At 41.0% G+C, this 19371-nt stretch overlaps 1 protein-coding gene across 1 annotated transcript in view; it reads left to right on the forward strand.

Annotated features, from left to right (window-relative positions):
• The first annotated feature begins 655 nt into the window (after positions 1-655).
• The window catches only part of Vps41 (VPS41 subunit of HOPS complex), a 139699-nt gene continuing 120983 nt past the window's right edge, over positions 656-19371 (forward strand). Inside the window, exons 1-2 of the mRNA XM_038333530.1 lie at positions 656-700; positions 8589-8627. Of these exons, the coding sequence (XP_038189458.1) occupies positions 680-700; positions 8589-8627 (60 nt within the window). The 5' untranslated portion in view covers positions 656-679. The remainder of the gene's footprint in view (positions 701-8588; positions 8628-19371) is intronic.

Genomic DNA, 19371 nt, shown 5'->3' on the forward strand with positions numbered 1-19371 from the left:
AATATCTATATCTCTAATTCCAGGGACTCTGATAAACTCTTCTGGCCTATGAGGACACGAAGCTCACAAGTGTGAACAGACATATGAGCAGGCAAGATATTTGTACAAAAAATTAAGCTAAAAGACATTAATTTAATGTACCAAGAACCTAATCTTTGTTAAACTATACATTATTTTCTGATTCAAAGCTGCAGACATTCTTTTATAATTACTATCCGTTTGAAAAGGGTGTGGGCGGGCACAGCGGCAGTATTAGCCTGAAGAACATTTGATATGGTAGTCTTGGGCATCGGGCAGGGACGAATTCTAAACCGAGGCTTCTTATGTAAGATTAGTGAGATCTCTGAGGTGCTGTGCTCTTCCCTGTTAATGAGGATAAATGTAGGGATTGCTGAGAGGACTAAATGAGATAATTCATAATTTTACAGTAAACCGGGCCTGGAATAGAAAACGCTTACTAGATACTGCAATAAAAATAGAACGTATACTAAGAACAAAATAAAATCTAACATTAATTATATATACATGGATTCTCTTAAACAGAACTCTGTTGAGAAATGAGAGTTGGACAAGGAACCGGATTGATATGGGGGGGAAAAAACTACATTTCCCAGTAGGCTGTGGACAGGGGCTGTTTTCTCTTATTTCCGGGTATGTCATGTGACTTTCAGACTGCGCTATGGCGGAAGCAGAGGAGCAGGTAACGCTGGCCGAGCTAGTTCGGGACAGCAGGGACTTGGAGACACGAGTGAGGGGGTTCTGGGGCGCAGAGGGCCGGAGACGAGGCGGTCGTGGCCGAGTTAGTTGGGGCGGCCCCTCCTCTCGGGTGTAGAGCCATGCACACCCCCGCCATCCGAGCCGGCCTAGCCTCGGTTCAGCCCTTCTGCTTTAAATTGCGTGGAATTAATTCTTTTGAAGAAGGCAAGTCCTGTGGGCTATGCGATGCTCAAGGGATTATCCCTGTTGCTGGCGATACTTAGATGGCAACGTACATCCTGCAGCTCAGAAGGTAGCACTGAGGTGTTGAGTAGAAATTACTGCCCTATTTTCATACAGCCGCTCTGATAGCCGTACATTAGGGCAAAGAAAAAAAAAAACTGAATGAAACTGACAAAATAGAAGACTTTAAGGCCAGACCTTGGAAGAGACCCTTTAAGTTTCCGTTTCTAGTGTCACTTCAGAAATATTTTCCCCATTTAAATTAAATAGCCCGTCTACCATTTTCTGTGCTGCTCCTTAAGAAGTGATGGCGATGAACTGCTTACTGTCGTAAGAGACACTGACTTGTAGTAGACTTTTTACCATTCACATCGTACTTATTTTATGTATGCCAAAGGTTAAGAACTTTGAGTAAGAAGAATCTGGGTTTGGGATTGTGTTAGCCAGAGCCTCTTACCCATCATTTGTGCAAACTGTCTCTTGCACTTCAGGTCAAAGGGAAACAGAACTTGCCTTCACAGCAGGCCTTACTCAGTTTGACTACTGCAAGAGGGCTTTTCACATAGGGCATTTCTGTTTCTCTTGAAACATATTTGTGGTTTTGTAGAAAAGCAAAAGTTCAAGTTCGTTAAGTTCTTAGATTCTCTCCAGTGCGCTCGAATGGGGTACTCCTCCTTTCCCCACTCATGCAGAAGAGGAGTTTGACAAATCCGTCTCATGTTAGAAATTAGAAAATCAGGTAGATAATAAGATGCTTCCCATTTCTACAATGCTTCCAAGCTTGAAAAGCCCCTTTCACAGGACAGTTGGTCCTTCCAAAAGAATTCTGTGAGGTAAATGTTTATTCTGGTGTAGAAGTCATAATGCTTCCATGTCTCAAACCTTCTTATCCCAAACTGCGGTAAAACAGTGTGGGATTACTCAACAGGGCTATGTGAGCCACCCCCTTCCCACTGCTCCCTGACTTCATTTCCCACCACGACCCTCCCCTTCTGCCCGGGTCTCACAGTGCCTGTCTTGTAGTTCTGCACACAAGCCAGGCGTGTTGCCACCCGAGCCTTGGCTCCCTGGCCCTTGGCAGGACTTCTGCTGTCTACAGCACCTTTCCCTTTACTTTCCTCGTGCCTCAATGGAATGTTGCTTTCCCGTCGAGAGTTCCTGCTCATTCTTGGAGACTACCTTCTGATATTATTCTGTGTAATACTCATGTCTTAAAATTTTTATTTTTCTTGTGTATTTTCACTTTTGCATGCCACATGGTAAGAATATATTCACTACTGATGACCAATATTGGGATATTGCCTTGATACTTAGTATATTAAATTACTGGATTTTACAGATAAATGGATTGAAATTTATTTTGAATTTTCTTATGCTTACATCTATAATATTTTAGTTTTATGTCTCCAAAGGTCACACATTTTCACTAGGTCACTTTGCTTTTTAAAGTATGCCAAAGAACTTAAATCTAAATATAATATATTCACACACACGCACATGATCTTTGTGAAGTAAAATTAGCCCTTATCATCTTGATGCTTGATGGTTTTCCTTGTAGCCCTTATTCCTCTTGTGGTGTTAAACAGCCAATGTACTATTGGAAAGAGCATTTCTTCCCAACTGTATCAGTGTAGCCTTAAGAAAGACCTGTAGTCTATTGTCTGTTACAGAAAGAAACATTCATAGATTGTTTAATGATTTCATAAAAAATTACGATTCCTTAAAAGAAAATAAATAAATAATTGTACTCATATTATTAGTCCTTTGAAGATTAAACAAGAGCAGATTTTTCTTATTTTCTGGATTGGTACATTTTGCACTTACAGTAAGAAGCCACTATAATCTGATAGTAGGCCTTCGTAAACAGGTTTTGGTGACAAAGCACACAAACATAAAGTAAGTAAATGTGCTTATATTTGGCCACCTTGAATATTTTTGGAAATCATGGAATCCCTTTTTCTTCCTCCTGAGTACTTTAGGAGTTGACATGTGTGTTAAGTGAACTAAAATACAAATCACAGAGAGAGGCAAAGCATATTCTTGGTTCCTGTCCTGTAAATGCAAGCATCCTTTCTAGATGAATAGCACAAGAGTAAACCCACTGACTTAGCTTACCTGTGTGTGGTGTTATTTGATGATTGTCTTACCTTTAATTTTATGTCGAGCCAAAAGGGTGACGTCTGTACTGAGTTTACATACTATATAAAAAGCCACAGTTTAAAGCTAAAATCACTGCTTAAGTATGGGTAAACAGATGTCTTTAAGTCATGATGGAAGCCTTGATTTTGCTGAATATAGAAAAAAAGTATTTTGTAAAAAGTAACATTTGTGTTTTATAGTTCATAGAAAGCTAATAGCTACAGTTCTGCCTGGAATTCTTGTAACCAGCAGTTTTACTTAGTTCTGGAACAATTTATAGGTGGCTTTCATAGTCACAGCTGCCCAACAGTGTTTGTCTCGACCTCTCATGAATAACACTCTGCTTGAAGTCTGGTGGGTGTATTTGTCTCCTGCAGATTGCTGAGTCCTCAGAACGAGGGCTATAGCTTCCTCATGTCTGTATCTCCCCAAGAGCTAGTGGTTTCCAAACCCTAAGTGAGGAAATGAATCTAGTAGGAGGAGAACACTTATAATTGTCATGTTGTAAATTCTGTTCAGTAGAGTGTGTGCGAAACCGTTGTGTCATATTTAACATGTTGGGAGGTTACTCATTCAGGTGTAATATGAACCACATTCTCCACATTTCTTCCTCTTAACCTTCCCTCACTTTCATCCTCCCCACTCAGCCACAAAATTAGCCATCTGGTTTTTGGCTGTTGGAGAGAGTTTTATTTTGATTTTTACTACTGCGTCTTAGAAATTAGGGGAGTTCCATCCTCATTTCAGGTTATTAGATGGTGAAGTCTCTGCTTATGAATATCTATGTGCATAAAAAAATATGTCAGGTTTGTATATACTTCAGTGCCTCCATTTCCTTGCCTGTTAATTTATTCTCTAAGACTTGTTAGGAAATAAATTTATTAAAATGGTGAGGGTTAAATAGTTAACTTATAAATAACACAACGATTACTTGTCCAGATCAGGCTTGGCCAGGGCAACCAAGTTTGGGCTATTCAGGATAGTGTATATTTGGAAATAGCTAATGCTTTTCACATTTACATCTTAGGTTGGTACCGGGAACTTAGGGTTCACGATAGTGAAGGTCATGTTGAAGCAGTAGGACACCTTCTCCACTGAGTTCCAGAGACAATACTTGAAGCTGAAAAGCTATTGAAAAACTATAAGGATCTTTGTGGAGCTGAGCCAGGGCTAGGAGGAGGGAATACCCCAAGGAAAATCTCACTGGGGAGCACAACCTCAAGGCAGGTGTCCATGACCTAAGTGAGGCTGGAAGTGATGTTGAGGGGAACAACATCCTCCGTCCTGGCGTTGCTGCACAGCTCCAACTGAAGTAAGGCAGAAATACTGAGACTGTGGCGGTGTAATATGATTTTATGAAGTTGGAAATTCAGATTTTTCTGAAAAACCTCATCTAGGTATAACAACACATCTGTAGGTCACACCTAAATCCTGCCTGTCATTTTGCTGCTTCTAGCCTGGAGACACGAGCATGTGGTTCTCAGTTGTAGCTTACTTAGTGTGGATAGAGGGGCCGGAGAGAAAATAGAAGTCTCCTGGTGTCAGAAATCACTCTTTATCTGCCTTGCTGGGGAGTCCGGTCTGGTCTAGTCGGCCTGGGAGACCAGTGCTGGTTCTTTGAGGATGGCAGTTATCAGACTGATCTGTGCTTTGGGCAGCTGAATAGTATCTCGGCCAACACACATCCTAGGGGAAGTTCTTCAGATAGATGATTGGTGTTCGAGTGATTGCTTTGGGAAAGAAAGGTAAATTACTGAACTAATTATTAAGCTTGTTGCCTAGAATTTGAGTGACTGTACATTTATTTATATCAGTGCATATCTTCTAGCCCAACACCTTTACCCCAGCCAAAACAGCATTGAGTTTTTAGTTGGACACGAAGTTCATCAATTCAGTAATTTTTAAGTATATGATTCAGTTAGATGAAGTATATTTAAGTATGGGAGTCAGATTAAGTATATTTAAGTATGGGAGTCAGTTAGATATTTAAGTTGTGTGCAGCCATTACCACCATACCTTGTGCTGGAGTTTTTTACACACTGAGACCTTACCTACTAATAACTCCCTATCTTCTTCACATTGCTCTGATAGTCTCTATTTTACTTCATTATATACATAAAATCATGCATTAGCTGTGGATTGTTTTGGTGAGTTTGACTTATATTACATAGGAACAACACTGTTTAGCTTATGTTTTCTTGATGCAAATATGAGATTTCTTGAGGCTAAAAATGTTGAAAACCATGCAGTCTTCAATGGCAACCTTGCTCATGGTTTAGTCTTGTTTCTTGGGTTTGCATTCTTATGCCTTTCTGTTTACTTCTTTGTAGAACTATTAAGTAGTAGGACTGATCAAAGAAACTGCTAAGCACCATACTGGGCTCATACTTGAGGTCTGTCATGCATTGCTGTCATAACATGGATGGGAGTGTAGATGTGTCCAGGCCAGACCTCCGGTCAGGTAGCCTGTGCTCATGCTGACGGTGGGTCTTACAGGGCCCTGAAACACGTTCTCAGCTGGTGTGAAACACTCTTGCATTATTTCTGGTGTAGAGCAAGTATGACATTGGATTGTGAGGTCTGGACTACTTCTGTTGATGATTTATGTTGTTTTCATGAGGCACGTGAGCCTCCCCCACTTACCAAATATGTATATTTGACTGGATCCCACATTAAAAAATATTCTTAGGTTTAATGTAATTTTCTGGAAGAGTAGCCATGTATGTTTTCAGCACTCTGAATGTGGAAAATCGGAATCTAGACACAGCAATGACAACGTTGCTTTGCTAGTGCTATTTACTATTCAGGGAACTCAGATCAGAGATATTTTGGAAACCATTAAATTCAAACTCTGTACTTCATTATTCTGTCCTAAGGGGTTAGAAATGTTCAAATGCTGTATTATAGACATACAGATGATAAGACATTTCGTATTATGAGTGGACTATGATAGATGGTCAGTAACAAAGTCAGACTAGTAAGTGTAAAAGTGTATACAAACCAATTTCTGCTGTGTGTCTAAGGTGAACAGCGTGATGTTATGAGATGTGTATGAGGATCCTCATTCCTTCTCAGAATTGTCCATTTTCCCACAACTAATCTGCTCTTTGGAAAAAATCCTTACAATTCATTGAATATATCCCTAGCAGCTGTGGCCCTTATTTTGTACCCGAGCTCTTTAGAATACTTATTCCCGCCTATCTGCTGCTTTGTGTGCGGTGACCTGTATTAAGCCATTTCCTCACGCCCCTGTGGTTAATAGCTACTGCTTTATTATGTCTGCCCATTTGACATTTCCCCCTTTCTATTGCATAGATAAGGAGATAATGCAACAACAGCCCCTTCACAACTCTCCTCATCCCTTGTTCTTCTGGGAAAAGCTATTCTACACTTATCTGAAGTGATAGAGTGGATTTGATTAGCATTTCCGCAATTAGAGAGTCTGAACACCGTTGAATGTACCAGTTGTCCATTTTAAATGTCTTCTTTGGAGAAATGTTTATTTAGGACCTGTTTTTAATTAGGGTCTTTGTTTTCTTGCTGTTGTGTGGATTCTTTGCAGATGTGAGAGGTTAGCCCTTTGTGAAATATGTGGCTGACAAAATATTTTTTTCCCCAACCCATAGGCTGCTTTTATATATTATTTGCTTTACTATGCAGAAGGTTTTTTTTTTTAGTTTGATGCAGTGACATTTATTTATTTCTGCATCTGTAGCCTTAGATTTTTGTGAGATAGCAAAGAAACCAATGCCAAGGCTAATGTCAAGTAAGGCTTCTGTATGGAGCTTCAGGATATTATAGCTTAACGTCGGGCATTTCGTCCATTTTTGAGTTGCTTTCATTCTTATACATGTAGAGACCCCGTTCTTTCAGCATCATTTTAAACGATGAGCCCTTCCCCATTGTGTTTGCTTAGGACGCTTGTGGGAAATTAGCTAGTGCTGCTTACTTGGACTGTTTCTGGCCTCTGTGTTCTGTTGGAATAGTGACTTAATTTTAAAAGTGGAATGTGTAGAAGAGATAGACTAAGATGCGAGAGGACTAAAACCCAGAACTGGATGGCGAGTGCAGAGGAGAAATGGTTTAGAAGGGTCAGTGGGATACTTCCCGTTAAATGGTAGGAAAGCTGGATTTTCCTTTTTCTTTTCTTTTCTTTTCTTTTCTTTTCTTTTTGGTGTCTGTCTCTCTCTGTGTGTGTGTGGCTTGCAAATGTAAGACCATCCAGTTGTTTTGGAGGATTGCAGCTTCACACTATTGAGAGTTCTGAGATTCTGAGACCCATTAAGTCAAACAAACTGCACGTTAAGACTGAAACTTCCTCTAGAAGTTACCTGTCTCTTCCCAAGCTTTTATTGTTTTTTGACATATAAAATAAAGCTGCTTTTGAGCACCAGATTTAAATTTATCTTGCTATCCGTGTTGAATTGAATAAAATGTGCACCTGACTTTCTTTAAAATGTTTTTTTTCCTTAAAAATACGTTATATCTGGGATGTTCTTATCACAATTCTGTGGTTCTCTTTGTTTGCCTCATGGATTCTAAAATGCTTACATTTGGTGTCAGCATATTAGCTGTAACTTTTTATTGCTATTGATATCTATAAGTACGTTAAGTAAATCTTCATTTTGCTGACCTCTTTGAGGATGCGTGGCATCAGCAGATTCTCTTTCGGTGGACAGGTGAGAGATTAGCAGGATCAAGTCCATTTTTTCCCTTTTTGCTTTGTTTCCTCCCGAGCAGCAAGATTCATTGTGCAGCAAGAAGGGAGCTGTGCTAAGTGGAGGAATTTGTCTTAGAGGTACTGGTTTCTTAAAGGGCTTATACTACGTGTGATGAGTACCACTGTGGGTAGATTCTTTTTACAAGGCTTGAGGATGTAGCTAAGCTGTAGAGTGCTTGCCTAGTTTACCCAGAGACTTGAGTTCAGTTCCCAGCACTACAGAAAAACAAGCAAGTTGTGTTGTTACGTGCTTGTAATCCCAGGGAGGAGAAAGAGAAAGGAGAATGAGAAGTTCAAGGTCATCATCAGCTTCAAGGCCAGCCTGAACGCACAAATGAGTCTCAGTAAACAACCCTGCCCCCCCCCCATGAATTTCCTCCCTAAAACTTTTAGCAAGACAATAATTTTGACTCATCAACAAAAGAGATTTCAGTCTTAACTGTCTCATTTGATGTGGTTTCTTGTTCCCCTGTGTTATCAGCGAGGTTTTGCCAGGTGGATTTCTAGTATCTGAGTGTTTAGCTTTCGTGTATCAAATTCCTAGGGCAATTTGTTCAGTGTTTCAAGGAGGAAAACAGAAGCTTGGAGCCCCATAATCCTACCCCCACCTCCTCTGCCTGTCCCAGGCCAGCCGTGGTGTGAAGTTATGAAAGGGGTGAGAGCTGAGCATGTGGCATCCTCTAAAATGTTGTTGCAGATGACTTTTCCAGCAAAGCAGGTTTGTGTGGTGATTCTTGTCCACTGCAAGTGGTTTTCATTCTTCTGACCCCTCTCTCCTCTGTGCTTGCAGGAAACTGGGTCTCTTGAGGAGTCTACAGACGAATCAGAGGTAAGATGGAGCTTGCAACATTTGTCATTTACCTCGGCGTTATCCTGTGCTTGTGGGCAACGAAGTCTGGCATTCCCAGGGGCTGAAAGATGAGCGCTGTAAAGCAGATACTTAAGGAATAGCATGCTGGTTGTTGTTGGGAGCAGAGAGACCCCAGATCCTGAATTTCTTGTAATCCCCTAATCTGAGTGCCTACAGCTGCTCTGAGCATGAGACCTTCAGGAGTTCCTGATGGCAGGAGAGCGGTTTCTGGTGGGTTTGGCTGGGGTGTGGCTATCTCTATATAATCTGCCCCTGAAAACAATAAAGGGGACATTCTTGGGGAATTCAAGGATGACCCGTGTCTCTGTCTTTCTGTCTGTGTGTGTTTGTGTATTTTAACCTCCTGCCACTTGCCCGAATCTGGTAAACTGGGTGCCAGCGCACAGAACGCAGACACGGGGTCGCGGTGTGCGGCAGTTGTCTTTAAAGCATTAAATGAATTAGCTTAAACATATATAGGGACCAAACAGCAGTGTTTCTCTTCGTCTCCTGAGGCAAAGGTGATAACCACTCCACCATGGTTCTCGGTCTTTTCACCTGCAGCTGTGCATGCTGGAGAACTGACATAGTCTTAGAAACTGGTGTCCATTTGCTAAAGCCTGCTTGTCTTCACAGTTTTTGCTGTGGTTTTACAATGTGCATTTTTTTTTCTCCTGTGGTTTTGAAGATTCTGCCCAGCTCCCCACGTTTGCTAGACCAGTGCTGCACTGCTGAGCTAAATCCCCGTTCCTGATATTTATTCATTTTCCTTTTTCATGAACATGAATGACCATATTACACCTATCTCTGTTTTCTGAATCAATGAAATTATAGCTCATTCCTTTAAAAGGGAAACTACCTGGGAGTTTTGTTAAAGATATTTACTCAAGGGAGATAAAATTGTTCTTTTAATACTGTCACTGCTTTGAGAAACACCTTTTCAAAGCTCTGTCGAGTTTTGAAAGAAATAGGCCGAGCATAATGCAAATTAATTAGAATCTAAATTGTGTGGATAGACTAATGGGTAATATTCTTTCTTTTAATATTTCATTTCGGGAAGGCAAATGAAAATGTATCTTGCTAACCTGCAAGAAATTTCTACCAGTGTGACTGGATTTGATAATCTCTTCATCTTTTGTTGATATATATTGCCTACTTGACATGGATTTTGCTTTTCCTGTGAAATGGTGGGTTTATACATACTTCTCCAGACACACCATATAGATGATGACAGTTTCTGGTCATAGCTCTTAACATTTCACTGTAGCATTCTTAGTACCATGAGACCCCAGGTGCCTCTGTTAACGTCTGATAGTGTATGAGAGAACAGTTCCCATTACCACTGTTATGCTTGGAAATCTTAGGCGAGAACCCCGCCTTCCCGAATCGCTGGTGCATAAGGCAGTGCCTGAGCCTTGTCCTAGAACTTCTCTCAGACATGAAGAGGACGTCACCAGCCACTCAGGCCAAATCCTTCCAGATCTCCTCTAGGTACAATGGAGTGCCAGCGAGAGTGAGCAAAGCATAGAGCCAGCCTCCAGAGAGGCCGCACGGGGGAGTAACACTTGAACGTGCCTAGGGAGAGAGATACCTAGGAAGCCAGATCCGCCAGGGCTGAGAGGTACAAGGAGACTGGGCAGCTGAGCAAACCACACCTGACAGTTCCCCTTAGTGGGTTTCAGCCTTTGTGTACAGTGGGAAAATGTTGGCAAGGGATCTAGTAGAAACCAAGGAATCTCAAGGCTGGCACTTTTTAAAGATGGGAACCAGAGGTGGCAGTGCTGGACAGTGCTGCTTCTGAGTAAGATGGGGGAGACATTCTTTATAAATGTGGAGCTGAAGGGAACCTTCAAAGTAGAAAATCAAAGTACTGATTACTCATGATCTGATCGGGGACTTCCTCCTTCTGTGACAAAGGTGTCGCGTGGTGAAAGAAAGTACTCTGTAGTCCATCCACATAACTCAGCATCCTAGAACACCCTCCCTTGCCCCCAGGTCCTCCAGCTCCTCCTCAGGAGCTTCTGCTGTTGCTGTCCCAGGAAAGTCGGGTGTTTAAACATAAACTGGAGGCAGCATGCATCCAGAGCTCCTATAGATTGAAAGCAGAAAGTGAGACTCCAGATTACTTGGTGGCAGAACTCTGTAACATGACTCTATCATTAGTTGGACAGGTCAGTGGCCATTGTGATCAGCTGTCTTAAACTGGAAATGCAAAATTCAGAAATAGAGATGGAGGGCCTGGGTGTGTGGTGTTGGTGGTGGAGGGGGGCAAGTAGGGAATGAGAGCTGGCTTAAGTAATCAAAACCCAAGGGATTGCACAGAACCTGTGTGTGAGAGAAATGGCTTCCAACTCCAGACTCTTGTCAGCATCTTGCCTTCCAGCTCTGTGCTTTCTGGGATGTTGCTTAGAAGATGATTCAGCTGTTAGGTTTGTAGCTTGGCTGTCTCTCATACTTTCTGTGGCCTGGGAGTTGTCCCAGGCAGAGATGGCTGCCAGTCCCCGAGCAGTGACTGGTCCCAGGCAGGGAGACACATGGTGGGCGGGCAGGAGACAGAGACATGGATAGACAGGACATGCAGAGTGAGGTTGCATATTTATTCAGGGGGTTATGAAGGGGTAAGAGAGAAGGGAGAGAGAGAGAGAGAGAGAGAGAGAGAGAGAGAGAGAGAGGAAACAGAGAGAGAGGAGAGAGAGAAAAGAGAGAGGGGGGAGGAGGGGGGAAGCGGAGAAGTGGGGAGAGAGGCAGAAGTGAAGCTGCCTCTGAGAGGAAGATGGAAAAAAGAGCAAGCTCAGGCTGGAAGCTGAAGATCAGCCTGCCTCAGCGGATGGGGGAGGGAGTGGGTGTGGCTCGTCTCTTAAAGGGACCAGGGCCCAAGACCATAACAGGAGTCATGTTCAGTAATGTTCTTTTTCTCAGTTCCTCATGTGACAAATGGGACTGTAGTGTATTTGCTTCATATGGTTACTGTTAGGGTTAGAAAACATTGATGTTTATCACCCAGCTTCTGTCGTGTGAACTTCCCCTTGTCATTAGTGACTCTCAGCTTGTGTTACATTTTCACTTAAGTCATTCCTTTGCCAACTTGTGCTTCAGCCCGAGAGGCTGGAGGCCTCCCCACTAGTTCATTAGTAAGAGGGGTTTATCTCCCAGTTACTGGATGAGGTAAGTTTGTGGACCAGCAAAGTACTCATCTGTTGGTGGGCAAGCTCAGGTTTCAGGCCACAGGCCAGCTTGGCAGAAATTTTCATGGGTTTTTTTCTTTTCTTTTCTTTTTTTAGGGAGGGAGGAGATTTCAGTGAGTACTGAAAATTCTCACCCGTGTTTAATTTCCAACTGGTTAATATACCCCTGACCCTAAAACTTGGGTGTAAAACAAATTTAAAGTCACAGGCTACATTCATCCACTCTCATGCCCTAGTTGAAACACTGTAGGCAAACCACTCCCTGGGTGGAATCCTAAGTTATTTCCATAAAGGGAACTGGAACTTAGTTGGATCCTTAGACTTTTGTTTTAGGTAGGAACCAACTACTCCCTATTTCCAGGAGCGCAAGGTATGGCAACTAGCCCCACCTGTTGTTAGTCTCAGGCGAGCAGAACTCTGATTTACTTATAGGTGGGACCTTTGAGTTAAAAGCACAATGACCTTAAATGAGCTGAAAGCAGTCTCAAACTCTGACCTTTGGACTCTTTGGACCTCCACAATTCCTCCCTTTTTATTTTAATAATGCCTGTGCTTCTGCAACAGGACAGATTATCACGTCTGTCTTTGGATGAACACTTTTCCATTTCCCAGTTTTACCTGTCTTTGGAACATGCATTCTCATGGACTCTTAACCATCATGGGTTTCTTTACTCAGCTTGAATCACTGTCTGTCCCAGGAATAGTATTTTAAGACATCACCAAGGAGGCTGAAGAACCTTTCTTCGTCCTCTTCTCCTTTCCCTCTAAACCTTATTCCTGTCAGTTTTTTTTTTTTAACCCTTGAGCTTTGGAAGTCAGGCATTTGCTTTACATATTTTCATTTCTGTGTTCAAGGGTTCAAACTTTCATTTTTAAGTAGAGTTTTCAAAATGTGTTGTAACAAGTTGCCTGATACTTCTATCATTCCCTGAAATTCCACATTAAACATGGGTTCTTAAGTTACACGGAGAAGACTTGTTAGCAAGTTTATCTCAAGGTTTTATTTTCTTGACCTTTTTTGAGAATTTCATCTATGAGTACTATCTATATCTCTATCTCTATCTCTATTTCTATCCCTATCTCTATCTCTATCTCTATATCTATCTATCTATCATCTATCTATCATCTATCTATCTATCTATCTATCTATCTATCTATCTATCATCTATCTATCATCTATCTATCTATCATCTATCTATCTATCTATCTATCTATCTATCTATCTATCTATCTATCTATCTATGTAGTACTGGCAACTAGTCACACTTGTTGATAGTCTTGAGAGCAGAACTCTGATTTACATATAGATATATTTACATATCTATATCACTTCCCCAAAGTCTTACTCCTCCAACTCTTCCTGTGTCCCCTTTAACTCCTCAAATTTGTGACCTCTTCTTTAATTATTATTGTTATATATATGATTGCTATGTGTATGTAGAAATACATCCTACTGAGTCCATTCTTTTTAGCACTGCTCTATGTATATGTGTGTAAGGCTGATCACTTAGAATTAGATAGTATACCAGAGAGCAAGATAGTCCCAAGCATGGGATAGTGGCACTTACAACTCTGGTACTAACCAACAGCCGTCAGTTCTACTTAAGTCCTGTTTAGTAGGGTAGAATTCATGCCTGGTACAGTAAACCAAGCTAACTACTCATGTCTGGTGAAGTAAGTCATAGACTCTGTATGAGAACATACGATGTCCACTTTCAACTAGTATAATCACTGACTGCATTGTATAGGCCTGTCCTTATATTCTTATACGCAGAAAAGTGAAACCAAATGAAAAGAGTTTGACAAGGCAGGGTTGATATAATTGGGAGTTACACTAGGTGACTAAGGACCAGAAATGAAATTTTATGAATTAAAATATTTGTTAAAAACCAACACATTTCTTGAAAAACCAAAAACCAAACCAAACCAAAAACCCTCAACGTATTAGTTTTTTTAAAAAAAATTTAATTTATTTATATTTTTTATGTATGAATGCTCTGCATGTATGCCTGCAGGCCAGAAGAGGGCACCGGATCCCATTATAGATGGTTGTGAGCCACCATGTGTTTGTTGGGAGTTGAACTCAGGACCTCTGGAAGAGCAGCCGCTGCTCTTAATCATTGAGGCATCTCTGCATCCCCCAACACATCAGTTTTAAGAGGAGATACAAGGACAGAGAAGAGCATCATATGTGGGCTGAAACACTGAGGCCTGCTGTATATGAGTGAAGGGTCCATTAGCCTTGTACAGTTTATACAAGCAGCGGAATTGCTAAGTTTTGGCAGATTTTGTCTGTAGTGCATTCCATTGAGGCAAGCATTCAGGTACATATTTTGCATCTCTCAGTCCCTGGCTAAGGTATCTAATCACAGAATGGCTAATTATGGTCACCTTTATTTTTATAGTTTTTGCTCCTATTATTAAAAAACATATTTTCTAAACATGATTGACTTTGATGCAGTTTAGTGAGTCCTGTAAGCTATAAACATATTACCAGTTTAATAAGTTAAATATATTAAAATTTTAGTATTAAACATGAAAATTAAAATGAATTGACAGCTGAAGCTATTCAAAATAATATGGTGAGTGAGAGATTAATCTTAAAATGAAATCAGCTTCTAGGAATTCCAGCCATATGGAGAGCTCCCTTTTAGTTTTGTTGAAGTGAAAACCAGTCATTGTAAGAAATTAGGAGAAGTTATTTTTAAATCAGAAAATTCACTCCACGAAATCATTTATCTTTCGTTGTAGACAGAGATTCTGAATCATTTATTGAAAATTAAATTGATTTTTTTAACTCATTAATTTTAATACACAGGTTTCTAGCAGCTAGTACCTGCAGTAGTAATTACCCTGCTCTGGGTTGATTGCTGTGGAAAACAGAGCTTAGACTTACAGTTTTCCATTTTTCTAGGTAACCCGTGGTTTAAAAATCTGTTCTTTTATTTAAGGGACTGTTAATATTAATAGGCTCTGCTGATTATTACATTATTAAGGCATGTATAAACATCCCTTTGAAGCAAATATTATAAATATCCCTTTAGAGACTTGTATAATTTTCTGGATGTAAGGTTTTCACTTTGTTATTTCTGACATTTGTTATAGATTAAAAAGATAAACATGGTATAATAGACCTTTGAATGGAATTTATAATTTCACTGCTTGGAAGAAAAATTATTTCAGACAGTTCAAGATTGACTTATTGATATTTATTGAATACTAGGATTCTGTAGTGTACTAGTGTTTGATCAAGAAGGTGGACAACAAACAAGAATACTTATTAGGATATGTCAGATTCAGAAGCATTGTTGGTGGGGAAGATAAAGGCGGAGTTGGGGGTTAGTTGTGATCAGAGTGTATTGTGTAGAAATGATTTTCATTTAAAAAAGAAACAACATTAACTGAGGAGAATGTGGAACAGCCTGAGGTTTACCTCTCATTGTTAGAGTTGGTTTTTCTGATAGGATGACTTTGTGTGGGCAGTGTAAAGCTGGGGCCTTAAGAGTAACCTTTAGGGCTGGAGAGGTGGCTCAGCCGTTAAGAGCACTGACTGCTCTTCCAGAGGACCCGGGTTCAATTCCCAGCACCCACATGGCAGCTCACAACTGTCTGAAAATGCAGTTCCACGAGATCTGACACCTTCACACCAATGTACATAAAGTTAAATAAATCATTACAAAATTTAAAAAAAAAAAAAAGAGTAACCTTTATCAAGCAGAAACAGTGGTTGCCCCGCCACTGACTCAGAATAAGAATTGTTTGATTCTTGGATGGTATTTACTAAGTAGAAAGGATTAAGAAGCAAATGAGAACTGTTTAGCTTAGTTTTGGCTTTGGGCATACAGCTCCATAGCCTACTAATTTTAGTCTTCTGCTTTTAATGTTAGTCTAGTAGCAGAAAGAATATTCCTCGAGAGATATTTCTTTCCTTATCCCCAGAACCTGTGAAGATGACATATTGCAGAACAAGGAGTTAAAGTTGCCAGTCAGTTCACTTTGGGATATGGAGATTCCTTGGAGCACATTGGCAGGACCAGTGAGATCCTAACAGACTTTACAGATGGAACAGAAAGCCAGGAGAGACCATGGTGTGGTGTGGTGTGGTGTGGTATGGTATGGTATGTAGTGTGTGTGGTATGTGCTGTGTGATGTAGCATTCTGTGGTGTGATGTAGTATGTGTCATGGTCTGGTATGGGGTATGGTGTGGTGTGTGGTATGTTATGGTGTGGTATGTTATGGTATGGTATGGTGTAGTATGGTCTGTGGTGTGATGTGGCCAGGAGAGAGCATGGTGTGGTGTGGTGTGGTATGTGTTGTGTGTGGTATGTGCTGTGTTGTGTGATATGGCATGGTGTGGTTTGTGATGTGATGTGGTATGTGTCATGGTCTGGTATGGGATATGGTGTGGTGTGTGGTATGTTGTGGTGTGGCATGGCATGGCATGGTATAGTATGTATATGAAGTGAGTCTGCCTGCCTTTGAAGTCAGGGAACTTGAGTAACTTCCAGAACCTGGGAAAAGCAGAGGAAAGGGTTTTCCCCTCTTGACTCTAGAAGAATCTTTCCCAGGGCTGTTTGCTGTGGACTTTCTGCTACAGAATTGTAAGACAGATGAGCATCGTTTAAAGGACCAATGTTTGTGGTCATGTTTTAGAGTAGCGATAGGAAACGAGCACATTGAGCAATCTGATCAAATGACCTTGACTCTGCAGCTCACGTGGCTTATTTTATAGTTTAGGGAGTGGGATACATCCAGGCCAGGGGAGACGTAGTGGAAGCATTGCATTTAAACTAGGCATCCTAGATGTCATGGGGAGATGTTTGAAAAGATATGTGTATCTTTCTGATGACTCTTCTTGAATATTGTTTAATAATTTCACTTGACAGTTGGGGTCCAAATTTGCTTTATAAAGGCTTGAAAAATCTTCTCTCTGTAAACCAAGCTCACTATGAGAAATCTGTATAGTTCTATGGCTCTTTTCATCCCAGGGTAATATTTTGTTTACAAATATAGAGATTCCCATGTACCTGTTCTGTCATGTTTCTTAATATTGGAATGTGACTGGTTCCTTCAACAGTCTCAGAGGACTGGTTGATTTCCTTGTACAGTGTCAGAGAGAGATTTGAGAGGGGCCGCCACTGAGAGAACTTGAGATTTTGGGCCCTTGCCATCATTCTCGGCACCAAGGAACTGGGAAGTTTTGGAGTTTTGGCTTTGCAATAGGCATCTGGGAGAGGCTCCTGGATAATCTGAGGGAGACAGCAGTACCTCCTCTTCCCATTGGCCAGACTCACACTTAACTATGTTTGAGAACTTTTGTTTCTCCTCATTGATGTGCAGGGTCAAATCCCAGAACCTGAGCACGCTAGAGAAGTGCTCTGCACAGAACTGCATCCTCAGCTGAAGTCAAAGAGAGTGTGTCCTTGTTAGAAGTAGTCAAGAAGAAATTTGATCTCAGTATGTTCTGGCAGGGTACTAGGGTGTAAGCTCCCAAAAGAGGGTATGAGTTCTGCAATTTAAACTTGTGGCATTACACATGTTATTTATAATACTTTAAAAAACTGACATTCACTAGATATTACCAGATAGTATACTTTATAGACCATTTTTTACATTTGCATTTTACAAAAACCCTGAAGTATGTATTATCATCTCTTTTAAACGTGGGGTAACTCAGGTTTTAAGACACTTGCCCAGTATATATGGGTTCTGTGTAGTACAGCTGTCAGAGAAAACATTTCTTTGGGATTGGCTGCTTGGTTTGGATTTAAATAGGATTTTTGATAACTCTCACTACTTTCTCCCCAACGTCTGCTTTTTGACCCAGCTCCCATTTGAAATGACAGTAGTGAAGATTTTTTTTTAAGTTCTCATCATTAACTGCAGTTCCTGGATTTTCCCTATTATTTGATACTTCCTTGAAAAATGTGTTTCATCTATAGAATTTGGGCCCATGACTTTTCTGAAGCCGTGGGAAATGCTCTTTGGGTAAGCCAGAGGTGGGGGAAGATGGGCATCCCTGGGAGGAGGCCCTTTCTCCTGACTGGAGGAGAAGAGCCCTCACCCTTGGGTACCTGGACTGTACTGTGCATTTCTCTACCTTATTGGGCTATAATATATTCCCAGGCATCTGTGGAAGAGGCAGTCTCTAGCATCCAGCCAGCCGTCCTGAGCCTGGCCTCCGTATCCACAACTGCCTTGCAGGCAGGGTCACTGCTTTCCCTCCTGGAGCTTCAGTTGTCTCCAGAATGTCTCACCTGGGTTGCCAATAACTGGATTCCTTTCCTGTTACTATCGCTATTCAGGGCTGATCTGGGAGGGAGTGGGTCAAGCCGTCTGTCTTGACAGACCCTTACGTGTCTTGTTCCTTCCTCACTCATTCCACGTCTGCATAGGACCACACCAGGAACAAATTTCTTATCAGCCTTTCTGTTTTCTTTTCTTTAATCTTAGTTAGAAACTATGATTTCTGTTCTGTCACTGAAAACTTACCCCACTGAGTATCATCTTGGCTTTTTATCATTTATAATTATTTCACTTATATGTATGCTTTACAAGCAACTGATTAAATTGATAAAGTGAAGTAAAGGTTTGGGCTGTAGTCTTGCTTTATGTGCCCCAGCATATTTGCATTAGCATGGGCAGAGGTACGGGAGTTTTCCTTTCCTAATTTGTACCAGTGTGTTACCTTCCAAAGGCAGACAGACATAATCTCTCTGTGTATATATTATGTATTATGTGTATTTAAACACACAATAGAAGTGGGTGACTTAAAGAACGTAAAGACAATACTCTCCAATAATTAACTGAGATTTCAGATTCAGAAAGTGACACTAGACTTAAAGAAAGTATGACTTAATGAATACAGAGTCCTTTCCTTTCGGTCTTTCTCTCCAGTAAGTTCTGAACCCTTCTTTTTCTTTGGTACTGGACTAACAATTTCTCCTAGGGTTCTTTCTCTGTAAATGGGATGTTTGGACTTATATCAAATGATGTATCTCGGTGATATGCAGGTGACTTTGGCTTCTTAAAGGATTGATATGTTCAGACTCTTCCTTCAGCAGTCCTTTCCTTCAGACTGGCACAGAAAGACAGACTTATTGCTCTCCTGGGTGCAGGGGTGAGGCCTGCTAGCCTTGAAGCTCCTGGTGCTCTGGACTCCTGCAGTTCGTCTCCGTAGTCACTGGGCTCTCTGGGAAGGAAGCCATTATTATTTACTGAAAGCTTTTCTATTTTACTCCGTTTCTCTCTTAGGGGACAGTGGGAAGCTTGAGGGTTCCTATGCTTTCAAAGTTTTTCAAAGTTTTTCAAAGTACAAAGCAAAGTTCCTATGCTTTGTAGCTTATACAGCCTGGACCAGGTACCTTGCTGCAGGAGAGAGGCAGTACTTTTTGGCTTTGATTTACTCAGTTTATTTCATTTGTCTTTCAAAAATACTGTTGGCATTCCATTACTCTGAGAAAATACCTGAGATAATCCACTTGAAAAAGGGAGCATTTGTTTAGATCATAGTTTCAGAGGTTTTCCATCCTATTGG

The sequence above is a fragment of the Arvicola amphibius genome, chromosome 6 (assembly GCF_903992535.2).
Source record: "Arvicola amphibius chromosome 6, mArvAmp1.2, whole genome shotgun sequence".
Classification (NCBI taxonomy): Eukaryota; Metazoa; Chordata; class Mammalia; order Rodentia; family Cricetidae; genus Arvicola; species Arvicola amphibius.